At 43.3% G+C, this 17409-nt stretch overlaps 1 protein-coding gene across 1 annotated transcript in view; it reads right to left on the reverse strand.

Moving 5' to 3' along the window:
• Nucleotides 1–1089: 1089 nt before the first annotated feature.
• REELD1 (reeler domain containing 1) overlaps nt 1090–17409 on the reverse strand; it is a 31987-nt gene continuing 15667 nt past the window's right edge. Inside the window, exons 2-7 of the mRNA XM_050791771.1 lie at nt 16205–16423; nt 10789–11011; nt 8770–8933; nt 4853–5165; nt 4287–4350; nt 1090–3466 (exon numbers count right to left, since the gene is read on the reverse strand). Coding sequence (XP_050647728.1) covers nt 2858–3466; nt 4287–4350; nt 4853–5165; nt 8770–8933; nt 10789–11011; nt 16205–16412 — 1581 coding nt within the window. The 5' untranslated portion in view covers nt 16413–16423 and the 3' untranslated portion in view covers nt 1090–2857. The remainder of the gene's footprint in view (nt 3467–4286; nt 4351–4852; nt 5166–8769; nt 8934–10788; nt 11012–16204; nt 16424–17409) is intronic.

A 17409-nucleotide genomic window follows, 5' to 3' on the forward strand; every position in this document is an offset into this window, starting at 1 on the left:
TTGGGAGGCCGAGGTGGATGGATAACAAGGTCAAGAGATAAAGACCATCTTCGTCAACATGGTGAAACCCTGTCTGTACTAAAAATACAAAAATTAGCTGGATGTGGTGGTGTGTGCCTGTAGTCCCAGACACTCAGGAGGCTGAGGCAAGAGAATCGCGTGAACACAGGAGGCAGAGGTTGCAGTGAGCTGAGGTCGCACCACTGCACTCCAGTCTGGTGACAGAGCAAGACTCCATCTCAAAAAAAAAAAAAAAAAAAAGGAAGAAGAAGAGGAGAATTTGTCATAGAAACAAAGTGACTTTTTTTTCCTGATCACAGAATTTCTCTAAATGGACTACACGTAAAGACAGTGTTGCAGCTTCAGGATAACATTAATGACAATGGCATGTCAGTTTGGTTACAGATAGCTAAATATTGTGTATGCATTCAATCTTTACATCAACCAAAAGAGCTGAATGATTTTGTGATGTTCTTTTCTCTGATGAGGAAGAGGAGGCTCAGAGATCTGGCTAACCCTTCTGCATCACTTTACTGTTTTGTATAAGCTGGAAGTCCAACTGGAGAAGAGAAAATACCTGATCCTGAAATCTGGAGACTCCTCTCACCTCCCTCATCTCCCAGGGATGAATGGCATCTCTTCAAATCTCACACAATCCCCCCATGGCAGGTCAGCAGTCTAAGAAGAAGGGAAAGTAAATTAAAGATGGCTGCAAATCCTCTGTCACTTCTCCCATCAAAAAGTGAAATCTATTGCCCTTCCTTTTGAATAATGAGAGTTGGTCCTGTGACTCACTATGACCACTTCCAAGGTTAGGTCTTAAGAGACATGCAGTCTTTGGTTTTGTGTGCTTGGCACACTTCCTCTTGGAACTCAGCCACCATGTGGCATAAGAAGACACAAAGAACAGAACCATATTGCTTCCCACATTCTTCAGCAGCCCCATTTGGGCCCTTAGCTGGCAGCCAACACCAACTGCAAGCCATGTGAGGGAGTCAACTAGGCTGTCCCATCCCATTCAATAACATCAAAAGCAGAAGAACTGACCAGCTGAGTCCAGGCAACCCCAGAATTGTGAAAGATGATAAATGGTGGTGGTGGTGATTTTATTTTCAACTACTAAGCTTGAAAGTAATCTGTTCACATCAACAGATAAGCGAAACAGTCTGTTTACATAGGAAAATTCTCTCTTAGACAGAAAAGATCTAAAAAATGTTGCATACATGATGCATCTGGCTCTGATGTGATGTGGCCAGATGAGAGCTCTCCGCTAATGGGGTCCCTTGTTTGCTTCTCGGGGAGGATATCTTTTAGAGGGCATCCCTAGGCATGCAGAAGGGATATCTGTGGCCTTATTAGAGTACAGTACATTTCTTTCTTTCCACAGCATTCCTAGAACACTTTCATTTGTGAATGCACAAATTACCTAGGTCTCCATGCATCTAATGACTGAAGCCAGGGAACAGAGCTATCTAGCCCAGAATCCAGGAGGAGACAGTCTTGAAATTGATGACCAATGAGCTAAAGGGAGGTATGGAAAAAGCAGGAGCTGTCTCTTTCCTGAACACCCAATTTTTAAAAATTGTTAAATTGAGATGTAAGGAAAGCCTCATTCTCCTTGGAAAGTTACTGCACTTATTCCTCATTAAATTTTTGTGAGGGTTAAATGTGAAGATATATGCAAATTTCTTAGCACAGTTCCTGTATGAATTAGGTGTTCAATAAACAAATATCCTTTCCGAATTTGTAGTGATTTTTGTTTCTGCATTAAAATGAATGGTGACTCTGTAATAGGTTTCACTCTGAAAAGGCAGCTAATTCCAATGTGCTATATTAGGTGAGCATATTTAAGAGTTACATTCAGATCTGTTGTTTTGACCTCAGATAGTATCTGTGGAGCCACTGTTAAATCAAAGCAATCTTCATAAGGTTATGAGATCAGATAGATGACCTTCGTCCATGAAGCTTTCTGCCTGATATTCCCTGAAAAGACAAGTAAAGACTGTTCTTCAAACTGTGCTGGTATAATAACGTTTTTCAGCCTGACCTCTGGCAAAAGGCAATATGTCTGCTAGCTGCTGGAATACACGAATCTTTCCATCAAGTGTAAATGGATGGGAGGTCTCAGATCCATTTACACCTGATGAAAAGGCTTGCTTACCCCACTCTGGTGTTTATGGCCTTGTGTTGCATGTATATGTTTTCCTAAAGATGTGTTCAATCAAGCTCTCAAAAACTTTCCTGACTTTGGATCAATTTCCACAGCGATTTGCCAGGCTGCTGAGTTGCCCAGAAGACCAAACACCCTTGCATTCACCTAGCCATCCAAATCAGAACTCTAGCAAGTTGTTGAATTCTAGTTTTGAAAAGAAAACTTATTTGGGGGTGGTTTAGGAAGGCAAAGTGAGAGCTGCAGTTCTTTTTCTTGCAGGAGACACAACCTAACATTACTCTTTTCCCCAAAGAGTTAGAAGAGATGAGGCTGAGACACTAAGGAGGGACAGCATTTCTATTTCTATGGCTTCCTTAAGGCAACAGAGGAAGCTTAGCGGCCACAGGGGTCTAGTTAATGAGCGGGTTATACAATATTCATTGTGTTGAGTTTAAGTCTTCAAACAGAACGTCTAATTGCAAAAAGAAAAAAGGAAGCTCAATTACAGATGTTAAGACAACAAAGCTCAGAAATAACTCCCTCTGTTGATGAAACTGTCCTCTCCCAGCTTCCTCCATGAACTGCACATTGACAGAGGCACAATGAGTCCCTGTCTTCATCAGGTATTCTCATTAGGTCTGCTCTGTCTGGGACACTCTCCAGGGCCCAAGGAGGGCCACTGAGAGGTCTGGGGTGATGGTCTTCTCAGAGGACTGTTTTCTTGCTACCCACAGAAGGAGTGATCCAGTTGTACTCTGCTTGAACCAAAACAAAACTGTTCTCCCCAGTCCTCCTGATGTGCACAGTCTCGCCACTGTCGCTCCTGGCAACAGCATCCGAAGCGGGCTCGCCGAAGGACACTTCTGTCTGCTGGTGGCAATACTGGGTGTGCAGGTAGCGAAGGCCAGCAGCCAGGGCCATGCCCAGGATGGCTGACAGGCAAAGCAGAACTCCCAGCTGGGGAGTTCTGAGCTGGATCCCCAGAGGGGCCTGGGCCCCCTCTAGCCCAGCGTCAGGCCGTGAGTTGGTCTGCTGAGGGTATCCCACTCCACCCTCTCCATCTCCCTTCCCTGCTCTGAGCTCCTCGTGCTTTGACTGAAGTAAGAAGCTGGCAGAGGCCCTGGATGCCTCTGACTGGTCACCAGTAGCAGGTAGCCCAGAAGTACCAGAGGTCTGGAGGACAGCGGTTGGGTTGCTTGCCCCTGCCCCATTCCCTGTGAAAGTTTCAGAGGACCAGAGGCGCCGGGGATGGGTAAGCTGGACGGTGTACAGAGGAGGCTGTGTCATGGTCCTGTTAGAGGCCTTCATCTTGTCCTAGAAAAACAAAGGAAAAAAAGAGTCAAAGGTACTGGTCTTCCTCCTAAGCTGCCACTGAACTTTGTAACTAACCGGGGTTCCTTAAAGACTCCCAGGCGGCAGCTGAAAACCCAATCTCTTTCTTGCTACTAAAGGAGCTCAAAGTAAAATGCCCAACTAGATACAAATGCACTTGTTATTGATGGGGATGGGGTGGCTAATGGAAACCCCACAGAGAACAAGGAAGCCAGTTACAAGAACAAGCTAAGGATCCTTTAAGAGGCTTCCAAACCAAAATATCAATGGGTGATTGCATCATCTTCTATGGCTGAAAGCTTCCAGTGTGTCTTTTTATGACAGGACCCATGCAAGAGGGACCATTTAACCTCACTGTAGGTTCTGATAAATGTAAGTAAGAATATTACACCATGTTTTATTTTGTGTTCCTTCTAAGACTTCAAAGGAATAGTAAATCAGTGGGCATTTATATTTTATATTGCCCATTGATCTAACTTCTGGGACCATACATGGTGCTTTGAGGTCAATGTTATGAAGGAGGGATGGAGGAGGAGAGAAGAGAGTAATTATTAACTATGGCTACGTGAGAAGACAAATCACTAAAACATCAATTTCTACAATTGCCGATCACTTCAGAGACACTGCATATAATGGAAAGGTATTGATTAGTAGAAAGACACTGTGTGTATATTATACTTTGCCTTCTTCTCTCTGACTTTATCTATCAATCAGTCTAGTAGCTCTGATTTTCCAGCCTGAAACTGGCCAGTCTAGGATCAAAACATCAGTCGCAAGCCCTCTTCACAGTTTAGGTTCTTACCTGTTCACCCCCAACTGAGGACAGGCAAGTTTCCAGTGAATCAAAGCTGGGATCATCCTGAGATCTAAAGGGAAGAATGGAAGGGCTGAAAACAGGTCATTAAGTTTTGGACCAAAAAGCAATGTTTCCTACCATTGTTGTGTATGCAGATGGCATCAGATCCACTTGAAAAACTTCTGAGTTTGGAGTTGGGAACCACAGAGACGAAGAAGGGGAGAGATAAGTGAGAATGGCGGCAAAGAACTCACCAAATGCTATCGCTTATTATTTTATATAAAATATACATTTCTATATTGTTATTATAAATATATTTAAAATATAAAAAGTCACTTTTAAAGTTTTATTTATAACAGCATCTCAGAGATCTCACCCCATCCAAGAGAATAATTTCCCTGGGTAATTATCATACCCAGTCCTTCAGACCAGTGGCCCTGTTACATCCTGGGTTTTTCACACACTTAAGAATAAATATGGCTGAGATCTTCTTTGTCAGACTCCAAATGATGCACCCCAGTGTTCAGCCTAGTCCCATCACCTGTCCTGAATGGCCCACCCATCACCCTTACCTGTGATGGATGCTAAGTCTGGAAGCAAAGCTCTCTGAGGAGACTCTCTTGAGGGCCACGAGCCTCTCCAGCCTGTGGACCTCCAGGGACGGCTCTAGAGTCGGATGGCTGTCCATGCTGAGTTGCTGGTCGATGCTGCCTTCAGTGGCTGTGTGTGAAGATGGTTGGGACAGAGTCTCTGCATCCCCAGGAAACTTTGTCACCCAAGTACTGGCAGGAACAGGATCTAGGCTGTCCTCCTCTGCAGCTCCAGGAAGGGCAACAGCAAAGGCATGTGTGTGCTTCTGTGGAAGAGTGATGGGGGCCCTGGGAGCTAAGCAGAGGCCCAAAGACAGTGCAGAGAGAGTGAGAGCACTTTCCCCGTATCGATTGGTACACACAGCTATGATCGGGGGTAAACAGCAGTGACTCTAATGTTCCTCAAGGAGAGACCATTAAGTGTAAGGGCACTTAAAAGTGTCAGCATACAGATGACCTGCCTGATCACACAAGCCCCTGACCACGCAAGGGCTTATATCTTTTTAGAGAGTGAGTCCCTGGCCTGTCTGGGCTTGTACCTTCTTAACAGCCACCATTCAGGGAACGCAGAACGCACTGTGACCACCGTATTTATTTCACCTCTACCAAAAACTGCTTCTAGCTAGAAAAAAGAGTGGAATCCCACAAATCAGACTTTTCAAAGCCCTAGATCTTTCTTGCCCTATTATTAACACTCAAAGTTTCTTTCCCTGGTGATAATAACTTGAACATCTGCTATGAGCAGAGACGAGATCACTGCCCTCCACTGCCCTCCACCATCTCATTTCCCATTTGTGACTGGCTAACCTGACAGCCCAGAGCATGAGAAAGAGCTTCACACGGAGCAGCAAGCAAGCAAGTGCAGGTTGTAGAGTCAGACTCTCATCTGGGTTCAGTCCTCCACTAATTCCTGGCTTTGGGGAAGTCCTCCCAGAGCATTAGTTTCTTCATTTGCAAAATGAGGCCAGCATAGAATTGCTGAGGGGTTGACACGAACTCATTAATGGGGAAGCGTGAAGCAGGTGCCTGGCACACAGGCACAGGCAACATGCACAGAGGGTTTACCACAATGATGATGAGGATGGCATGATGGCATTGACCAAAACAGTGTTGGCAGAAGTTTCTCTGGCAAGGGCTCCAGGTTCTTTGATGGGGGTGAAGGAGGTACCCCTTTGCTCCAATGTTTTTAACACTCACAAATGTTGAAGTGAAGAACAAAGCAGCCTAGCCCAGACATACAAAACATGGCAAACTGATAGTTTCAAATTCCTTCTTGAACTCTAAGAGCATTTGGATATTTCCTGCAGACCCACTGTGTGCTGGGCATTGTTAGAGTTGTTGGAGATGCAAACATAATGCAGACTTGTAACTGGTGTCCCTGAACTCAAAACTGGGAAGAGACACCCTTACATGTCAAACTACCTAAATTAATACAAGAGGCCGGGCGCTCACGCCTGTAATCCCAGCACTTTGGCAGGCCATGGCAAGTAGATCACCTAAGGTCAGGAGTTCAAGACCAGCCTGGTCAACATGGGGAAACTGTGTCTCTCTACTAAAAATACCAAAGTTAGCAGGATGCAGTGGCGCATGCCTGTAATTCCAAGCTATTTGAGAGGCTGAGGCAGGAGAATCATTTGAACCCTGGAGGTGGAGGTTGCAGTGAGCTGAGACAGCACCACTGTACTCCAGCCTGGGTAACACAGAGAGACTGTGTCACAAAATTAATTAATGAATTAATTAATCAATTAATACCAGAGCTAAGGAAGCAATTATACTTGCCACTATGGTCTTAATGTGTCCCCCTCAAAATTCACATGTTGAAATCAAACTCCCAATGCAATAGTGTAAAGAGGTGGGGTTTTTAGCAGGTACTTAAGTCATGAGGGTGGAGCCCTCATGAATGGGATTAGTGGCCTTATTAAAGGGGACTGAGGGAGCTTGTTCACCCCTTCCACCATGTGAAGACACAGCAAGAACGTGCCATTGTTGAGGCACAGATCATCCCTCCCTCACCAGACACTTAATCTGTTGGTGCCTTCATCTTGGACTTCCCAACCTCCAGAATGTAGGCAATATGTTTCTATTGTTTATAAATTATTCAGTCTAGGATGTTTTGTTATAGCAGCTGGAATAGACTAAGGCACTTGCCTACCAGGAAATATCAGGAAAAGTTTCACAAAGGAGATATTTGAACTGTACCTTGAAAGATGCAGAGAACTGTCATGTGGAACAGTCCAGTTTGAGGAAGTGTCAGAAGGGAAGGGACTGAAATATAAAAGTAGACCATACCTAATGGGGTGGAGGAGGACCCAAAGTGTCTTGGTCTATTGGGAGATAAGTTTCAGATATACAATATACTACTTCCCCAATTTTGAAAATTTATAATTTATACTTGCCTACTGAATCCTTTGTACAGTTAAGAAATCTATTTCACTTTATTAGATGAAATAAGGTGAATAGATTTCTTAACTGTACAAAGATAAACTTCCCAGGATACATACACACACACACACACGCACATACATACACACATGCATGCACATGCATACATACACGTTTCTTTTTCCTTTGGGAATCACTAGGGTTTGGGTACTGGAATGAATGCGGAAGACAGGCCGGGGCCAGAAGGAGAGGAATGTGGGCAATGTAATGAGGAGGTTACCCTGTAAACTGCTTGGGCTGGAAGCTGTGGCCCCTAGCGGACAAGGTTTCCAGCAGAGTCAGGCATAGAAAGGCCCAAGGCTCCACATGACACTTCTTCCTGAAACTTCAGTTTTATTCATATTCATGTCCAAACAAACGTGGTTATACTTGGGATTAAAACATGACATTTGCATCATTCATAAAATAAAACATGAGATTTCAAACATATGTCAGGGGTGCAGGGTCTTCTCCAGGCCACACTCTCAGGCTCTGAGATCTTTACTCTGCTTTTAGGAGTGTCTTGGTGGGAGGGTTGGAGGAGTTGTGCTGGGTAATGGGAGAAGACAAAGGTTTTGGGGCAAAGACAGAGAATGGAGGGTGGTCCCCACTGTTTCTGTACCTGGGTCTGCTCGACTGAGAAGAGGCAGGGATTCTGACTGGATTCTGGCCTTAACATATTAGCAAAGAACAAAGGAAAGAATAAAGGAAGAGGAGAACGAATGGATTAAGGGTAGAGTCTTGTGTGCATGTGCCTGGATGCTTTTACGAGTGCTTGCATTCATAGAACTTAACTAGAAATAAGCAATAAAAAGGAGTTCCATGCCACCAGGGATTTTCAGGTAGGTCAAACAGCCTCTAGCTGGCTAGAGGTTTTCCTTTGTTTTGTTTCTTTTCTTTTCTTTTTTCAGGAGTTCATGGACTAATGGAATATAAAGCCATGTAGTGAGCAAGGAAAAATCCCTTCCCATTGAAACAGTGATTCCTGATTCTGTTCCCCAATCCAGGTTGCAAAGAGCCATCTACCTACTGTGAAAAGTTAACAATGAAAACTGGATGCGTTTTTATGAGAAAAGACGAAGAAAAGCTCATTTCCTTTTTGTGCTCTCTGTGTAGCTTCAGGGGACTAAGGAAAACAGTGGAAATATTGTGAGGACTAGTAAATGTGGGGGAAGAGGTGTATGCTGTTTTTTGGTATTGCAGCACAGCTCTCACTGTCCACCCGGGGGCCTGACTTACTGTGTTAGGTTGAGCCAGACAAAGTGTGTTTGCTGCGACAAACAAAGCAACTGCAAGCGTTCCCTCCCTCTCACTGCTGCGTTATCACATCCCCAGGAACTGCTGCAGTTGGCCACGGCAGGTGTTTATTACTTGTTTTGCAGGGACAGGAAACTGGCAGTAGTAACTTTTAAGTGAAAATAGATAACTGTAAAAATAATGATGACAACCAGCCTGGCAAATACAATGACAAGCTGTACCTGGGGCAGCTCCTTCAACATCACCCAGCCTCTGGTGAAGGGTTGGCATCAGTAATTTGGGCTCCATGCGGTCATCAGAATGGGCGCTGCTATGTGTCTGTTGGGACACAACAGATGATTCAATCCTTGCCCAGTAAACGAAATATGACTGGACTACTGATAAACTGTGGAAAGAGAAAGAGCAGAGTAGTTCACGGATTTAGTTTCCTTTAAATAATAACTCAGGCCAGCCTCATAGAAAAGAGAGAACACACTAACAGATAAACAGGAACAAAACTAAATAAATAGAAGAATGAGAGAGAGATTATGTTATTACTTCAAGAATGAAAAGTGACTTCATTCTTTTTAAAAACAAAAACCCCACAGTTGCAAATAATTAGAATGAGAGAGGATATGAAAAAATCAATGGTCTTCTTGAATAAATAGTCACTAAAAATCTCATTTTAACTAAAAAGTTTCTCCTTAAACTGTTTAGACTCCAACAAAAGGTTTTATTGTCAATGTTATTATTAGCCATTCCTGATATACTGTTATTACATCATGATTTGAAGATCTCATAATTCTGTTGTATAATTGTACATGTCTATTGTCATTGTAGATTCTATTGGAAATTAGAGACAAATCCTTAATATTCTAAATAATTTTTTGAAAAATAATTCTTCAGTAAAAAATCAGTTTCACAAACATTATGCCATTTGTTCTTCCAAATATTTCAGTAAAGGAAGGATTATTGGCAAGCATCATTTTTCCCACTTTAAGTATTCAGGAGGCAGTCATAACAAGGCGATTAATTTGGCCGAGGTCACCCAGAGCCTCGAGACTCAGTGAGAGTCATAGTTCAGGCCCCCAACATGCGGTTTCCAGACTTGGCGGACGTTATCATGCGCGAGGGTTCCCAGAGGTGGGAGATCACAGGGCGACTTAGGACAGGCATCTCATCAAGTGACTTGGCTCGTTTTGTTCTGTCAAATGGAGATCATAGCTTCTACACTACTTGCTATGCGGCATGCAGCATCTATGATGGTAAATCCAAAAATAGGAATGGAGGTGCTTTGAGAAAAAAAGGTGACTGTACAGGTTTAAGGACTTCAAGTGTCAGACACCCTCTGTACTGCATAAGAACCAAAGCCAAGGGCAGAAGCTGGGCACACCCACGGGTAAGTGGGCCCTGGGCCTTCCAAAGAGGAAAAATCCTAAGGCATGTGTTTCCCTTCTTACTGTCCTGTCTGCTGCCCTGTGCCACCAGGAAGTGGGGGAGAAGGGACACCACAGGCTGGGGCCACCAACCTCCTCTCCCACTGCTCCCCAGAGCAGAGGGGAGTCCTGGAGGTAAGCACGTGCCCTGGATGACCTCTGCCTGCAGACGCACTCTCCTTCATATTTAGGAGGGTGTGGGGAAAACAAACAGAAACACACACCCTTTCCTGAAAGAAAAAAATTATCTTTCTTGGTAAATGCAAGTGTCTGAAAAGAATGACAAAACAAGCACCTCATTCTGAGTAGTAATGATGCTTTTGAAGTGCTTACTGTTGCCAGGAACTGTTCTGAGCAAACATAGGCTCTCTCATCCATACACAACCCTCTGAGGGAGGTGCTGTGGTTATGCCCATTTATAGACAACAAGCCAAGGCATAGAGCCTCAAGAGGCTTTTCCTGGGCCCAGGGACGTGTCCATTTGTCCATCTGCCTATCTCTTTCTTGGCTCTCTCCTGCCTTCCTACGGCCAGCCCTTCTGTCCTCTGGTCAGAAATTCCTGGAGACGTTGGCCAAGATTTACCTGTGCCTGGGGAGGCAGAGAGATAATATGGATAGTGCTGAAGGGATGAGTTTGGGGGCAACATTTTTTTAGTTCCCCTCTGCATAGGCTCTCCAGTTTAGGCAGCATCCGCGATCCTGTCCTTGCTATAAGGTGGCCACATAAGCAGGGGGAAAGGGAATATGAAGGCAGGGCAAAGAGAAACTCCCCTCTCTTCAGAGTTAAAGGCTCAGTTTCTAAGAAACAGCACTTCACTCTCTTACAGGAACTTAATATCCCCCACAGGCTGGGCAGGGGCCTTCCACAGGAACGACAGGTTTCTCTTCAGGGACTTGTCAGAATGGGTGACTGCATCAGCCTCTTGAAAACAAGTCATCAGTTTGGAATGAGGAGGAATGAAAACAAAAGTCCCAGCTATTTGATGATCAGACACTCTTCGAGCCTGAAGGAGAAATCCCATGAAATCACGACTGCTTCTCACCGTCACTGCAACAAAAACACCCATTCAACATGAACATGTGTGACTTAGTTCCATTTGGTGATTTTATGCAGGTTTTTTTAAAACTAAAAGCTTAAGATCAACCCCTAGAAAGTGAACAATTCATTGGGGGGGGGGAAGTTGAAGTCCTATTTCACACCAAAATAAATTCCATTTGGATCAAAGGTATGCGAAAATCAAATAAAATATAACTAGAAACATTTTTTTCTTTTTATAAATACTGGATTTAGAAATACCTCTCTGAGCAAAACCCAGCCGCCATAAAGGAAAAGATGAGTAAAGTGTGCTATATTTTTTTAAAATATAAGGTTAGGTGAACTTAGGACAGATGATTAAAAAAAATTATTTTCCAAAGAAAAGTATTTGTAAGACATACAGCGGACAAATAATCAGAGTCATGGTGAATCCATAAAAAGATGACTCCCTCAAAATAATGAAAGGATACAAACAGAAAATAAAACAAGCTTAGTAATTTTTTTTTTTTTTGAGACAGAGTCTCGCTCTGTCACCAGGCTGCCGTGCAGTGGCACGATCCCAGCTCACTACAACCTCTGCCTCCCGGGTTCAAGCGATTCTCCTGCCTCAGTCTCTCAAGTAGCTGGGAGTACAGGCATGCGCCACCACACCAAGATAATTTTTGTATTTTTAGTAGAGACGGGGGTTTCATCATGTTGGCCAGGATGGTCTCGATCTCTTGACTTCGTGATTTGCCCTCCCCAGCCTCCCAAAGTGCTGGGCTTACAGGCGTGAGCCACCACACCTGGCTGCTCAGTAATGTTTTAAAAGCAATTATAAATGAGATGCTATTTTACACCTTTCATATTAGCAAATGTTAAAATGTGTGGTTGTAAACAGTCTTGATAAGACTATGGAAAAACTAGGACATTCATTCACTAGTGCTGGGACTACAAACCATCCAACTTTTTGTGGTGTAACCTGACAACATCTTCCACATTTAAAATGCAAGTACCCCTCTGATACATGCTACCTTATCTGTTAGCCCTGAAAACACAGTAAAATAAGCCAGACCGAAGATGACAAATATTGCATGATTCCGCTTCTGTGAGGCACCCAGAGCAGTCGGCTTGACAGAGACAGAAAGAAGATTTAAAGTTGGCTGAGGCTGGGCACAGGGAAGGATGGCCAGTACAGAGTGTCCATCTGGGATGATGGAAAAGTTCTGGAAATGGATAGTGATGATGGCTGTACAACATTGTGAATGCACTTGATGCCACTGAGCTGTATACAGCTATAATGGTAAAGTTTATGATATATGTATATAAACACAATAAAAGAAATGCCCTCCAAAAATCATTACTCTTTGATCTAGAAATTTTGTAGCTAAGAATTTTCCCCACTGACAAACTTGAACAAATAAATATGGCAAACACTGATGTCTAATACTCAACAGCTATTGTCTGCTTATTCCCTGCTAGCAGAACAGATGGTTCTGCTAACAGAACCCAGATGCTACATTCATGTGGCAAGTGGAGACCACCTGTCTTCAGGGAAGTTAGGCTTCTCCTTTTCTCCAGGGGATGAACCGTGATTAGACTGAAACCAGTGTTGGTGATTCTGTTCCCCTTTACCAGACAGAATTCTGGCCAATGAGGCCAAATCTGCTGAGAGAACAGCTAATGTCTAAGGATCAGTCTTTTCACATAAGGCCTTTATTCCAGCTGTCATCCCAGTGCGAGGCCTAAAACCACGGCACTCATCCTGAGACTGTGCGACGTCAAAGGAATGAAAACCCAACTTGCTAATGACGGCAGGAAAATGGAAAAATCTTAGGATCTCGATGATGTATTGAATGGCTTCACGCAATACAGAAACTGTGCCTCCAGACTCAAGAGAGAAAATTAAATGTTTTTACTCGTCAAGTTTCCGTTAATCATTTTTTCTGATACTTGCAGCTAAAACAATCCCGATGCATTTGATGAGCAGAGACATATGAATAAAGATGTCCATCAAAACTGTTTATGAAAAAAAATTTAAAAAGTAAATTCCCGTAAATAAGAAACTGGTTAAATCAATCATGTGACCTTTAGACAATGGACTGTCATGAAATCATTAAAAGCAAGCTCTGTGGCTGGGCACGGTAGCTCATGCCTGTAATCCCAGCACTTTGGGAGGCCGAGGCGGGCGGATCACGAGGTCAGGAGATCAAGACCACCCTGGCTAACACGTTGAAATCCCATCTCTACTAAAAATACAGAAAAAAAAAACAAAACATTAGCCAGGTGTGGTGGCAGGCATCTGTAGTGCCAGCTACTGGGGAGGCTGAGGCAGGAGAATGGTGTGAACCTGGGAGGCGGAGCTTGCAGTGAGCTGAGATCGCGCCACTGCACTCCAGCCTAGGCGACAAAGCGAGACTCTGTCTCAAAAAAAAAAAAAAACCAAGCTCTGTATCCAATAAAAGATATCAATCTGATTGTTAGGTAAAAAAAAATATAAACATTACACAGACATTTAATTTGTGTCTGCTTAAGATTATATTAATTTGAGATCTCACTCACATATGCTTATATGCATGGAAAACTTCTGAAAAGAGGTGCAAGAAACTTAACAAGAGTTACCTCTGGAGAATCAAATTGCGTGTTCAGAGCAAGAGAAGGAAAAGTACTTTTAATTTTCTACTTTTTGATACTATTTTAACATTTTTAAAGCATGTAATATCTTTAAGCTATTTAAAATTTTTTTTAAAAAATTAGCCACTCATGTTCAAGGGAATGAGTGGCTAAAACCAGGGTCAGACCTTTATAAATTTGCTAAATGCAGCTTGGTGTCTAGGATTGTTTTATTTTCCACACATTTGAACTTTTATTAATAAACATTTGAACAAATATTTAGAACTATTGAACACCAGGCACTATGCTAGGTGTTGAGTATATATCTATGAGCAGGATATCATGGCCCTTACCTTCAAGGGCTCACAGATCCCGGTAAGAAAACAGTATACTTACAACGTAAGTGAGTAATAGCTGACTCTCACTGAATCCCTGAGGCGCTCCCTTAAGTTATTTATTACATATGCTGTCTTGGTTCCAGTTACAATCCAATTATGTTTCCCTCAGGATACCTTCAGAATTTAGGGATCACAATATTTGTAGTTATTTCCACAGATTTCTCTCCCTGACATAGCATTTTTTGGTTTTGGGTTTTGTTTGTTTGTTTGTTTTTGAGACAGAGTCTCACTTTGTCACTGTCACCCAGGCTGGAGTGCAGTTGTGCTATCTCAGTTCACTGCAACCTCTGCCTCCCAGGCTCAAGCAATCCTCCCACCTCAGCCTCTAGCATAGCTGGGACCACAGGGTGCAAGCCACCATGCCCGGCTAATTTCTGTATTTTTTTTTTTTGTAGAGATGGGGTTTTGCCATGTTGCCCAGGCTGGTCTCAAACTCCTGAGCTCAAGTGATCCACCCACCTTGGCCTCCCAAAGTGCTGGGATTACAGGCATGAGCCACCAAGCCTAGCTGACATAGTGTTTTGATTCTTACCATTGTTATTCCCCTAGCCACAGAACACTAGGATACTGACATACTAATCCCTTCATGCTGGGAGGGGCTGGATGCATACTAGGGTGGTTGGAGACTCCAAAGAAGTGGCCTTCCTTGGGGAACCTCTTGCATTTGCCCCGGGGTGCTACATACACACTCGCTTTCTGTGTCATGATGCGACAAAGTTTGGGAAGCTCTGTAACAATAGCCTTAATTCAGTATATTGGGGAGTATATTGATGTTCAACTCATGTACTATTCACCCATGTTTTTTCACACTTCTCAACAGAATGAAACGAATGGATAAAACAATATTTATAGAGTAAATTTCATTTTTGTTTGTCACCTTTAGTTCCCGTCAAAAGAATCAGTAAAAATCAAGAGGGGTTTAGGGCAAAAGTTGCTGATGGAGCTCGCCTTGGGTGCATAGTTTTCTGCCTACACTTAGTGGCATCTGAAGCATCTGTAGCTTCCTCCTCTGTTGTCCCTCACTGCCACTTCCAAGCTTGGTCCAAGGTAAGCTATGGACTCTGGAGAGTGTGTGTGAGTTTGGGGAGTGGGGGTGGGCATGGAAGTAGAAACACCCCTGGGAGGGCAACCCAAAACTGGTAAGTGCCCTGCCCCTGCATCCTCCTGAGAGATGATTCAGAGGCGTTTCACATGGCTTCTCAGAGGGTCCCCACCGGAATGCACCTCGGGTGCCCACAGCAGCGACCTGCTCAGTTGCACGCCCTTGATTATCGTCTCCTCTTGCCCAGCTCCCTTTCCCTCTTCCTCACCTGTGTTTCCTGGGATGATCGCTCACATAAACCACCTGCGCTTATGTTCTTTCCCTGCTTTTATAGGCACCTAAACTAAGAGAGCAGGAAATGATTTTTTCATCCCCTAATATTTTAATTTAAAAAAATATCAAATTGTATATATTTAAAGTGTACAACATGATGATTTGATATACTTACACATAGTGAAATGGTTACTAGAGTCAAGCAAATTAAAACATCCATCTTCTCACCAAAGTGTCTGTTGATGGATGAATTTTAGTTTTAAATAATGAGAAAAAAGTATATTTCACACACATAGATGATATATGAAGGTTGTTCAGAGTAACTATATTTGTGTCCATAATAAGATACATTTATATCTTATTATAAGGACAAAATAATTTTCTATAATAATGATATTTGTGCCTTCTTATACAGATCATAATCAATGCAGAGTTTAGTTATGCGGCTTTTATGACACAAATATTTTATGCTTATTTTTAAGCTGATAATTGCTTCTTAAGATTAAGCCAGGCTGGGCATGGTGGCCTGTGCCTACAATCCCAGCACTTTGGGAGGCTGAATCAGGAGGTTCACTTGAGCCCAGGAGTTCGAGACCAGACTGGGCAACATACCAAGACTCTGTCTCTAAAAAAAAAAATACAAAAAATTAGCATGGCACAGTGGCATGTGCCTGTAGTCCCATCTTCTTGGGAGCCTGAGGTGCGAGGACCACTTGAGCCCAGGAGTTCCAGACCAGCCTGGGCAACATAGTGAGACTCCATCTCTACAAAAAAAAAAAAAAAAAAAAGGATTAAGTCAAATTTAGTCCAGGAAGCTTCTTACTGGGACAAACACAAACTGGAAGATCCATGGGGGCTCTGGGGCTCCTCAGAGTCTCTCAAAGCCTCTCCGGTACATACCTGGAATCTTGTCACCTGGTGCATAGGAAGACCTGCGGGTGTGGATGGTGATGTGGTGGGTGTCCTGGTGCTGAGGCTGGGCTTGAATGTGCTTGGGCTGCATGTCCTCACAGGCCACCGTGCTGGCACCATGGGAAAAGGCAGATGAGCAGGAAACCAGGCAGAGGGTGGTACAAGCCCAGCCCACGAGGGTAGCCTGCATCCTCATCCTGCCCTCCCCTGTATCATGACAAACAGCAGCTTCAGTCCAGACGCTATTGAGGAAAATGACATAAAGTCTTCTTGGGATGTGACTAACCTGAACCCCACACTGCCTCTGTACCCGAGATGCTTTTAGTGCAGCCTCCCAGGATTGCTAATGCTCAAGGCCAAGATCAAAAAGAAATGCCAGGCTAAAGGAAGTGTTTCATTTCCAAACACCTTTTTAAAAACTTCTGTTCTAATAATTTTCTCGTAAGACCAGACTGCTTTTATGTTGTTGTTGTTCAAAAGAGAGGCTTTAATTATGGAGTCAAAGAAATAAAACCAGAAAATGTTTGCATCCTAGCGTGAGCTCCTTACAAGCTGACTGGTACCCAAGGGCAGCGTAAGCTCTGATACATTATTGCTGAAGTAGATACCCAATATACCACTATGGTCAGGAGGCACGGCATGGGGTGGCTTGGCTGAGCGTCTTATCTCTGTTACAACTGAAAATTACCAAGCTAAGTGCTACAAAACGTCTACCAACTATCAATTATTTAGAGGTGACTGTTAAGTTGGCACTGCTTTGATATCTCTTTGTCGTTTCTTTGGCTGTTTTTAGCTATATCCTAGAAGATGAGCAGAGAAAGAAGATGAGCAGAGAAAGAAATACTCAATTTATTCTATACCTTCTTAAACATACTGATAAAAATGTTGGCTGAGGAATAGAACACAATGATTCAATAAAATAGCATTTATAGAGTAAATTTTACTTTTGTTTACTACCTCTAATTCCCATCAAGAGGAAGAATTAAAATTTGGCAATGTAAAAGAAGTTGACAAAAATAAAATGAGACATAGCAAACAAGGCAGATGAATGCCTACATAAATATTTAGGATTATCACAGGCATTTTTTAACAGTGCTGTTTTAGGCCGGGTGTGGTGGTTCACGCCTGTAATCCTAGCACTTTGGGAGGCCGAGGCGGGTGGACTGCCTGAGCACAGGAGTTCAAGACCAGCC

Source organism: Macaca thibetana, chromosome 5 (genome assembly GCF_024542745.1).
Source record: "Macaca thibetana thibetana isolate TM-01 chromosome 5, ASM2454274v1, whole genome shotgun sequence".
Classification (NCBI taxonomy): Eukaryota; Metazoa; Chordata; class Mammalia; order Primates; family Cercopithecidae; genus Macaca; species Macaca thibetana.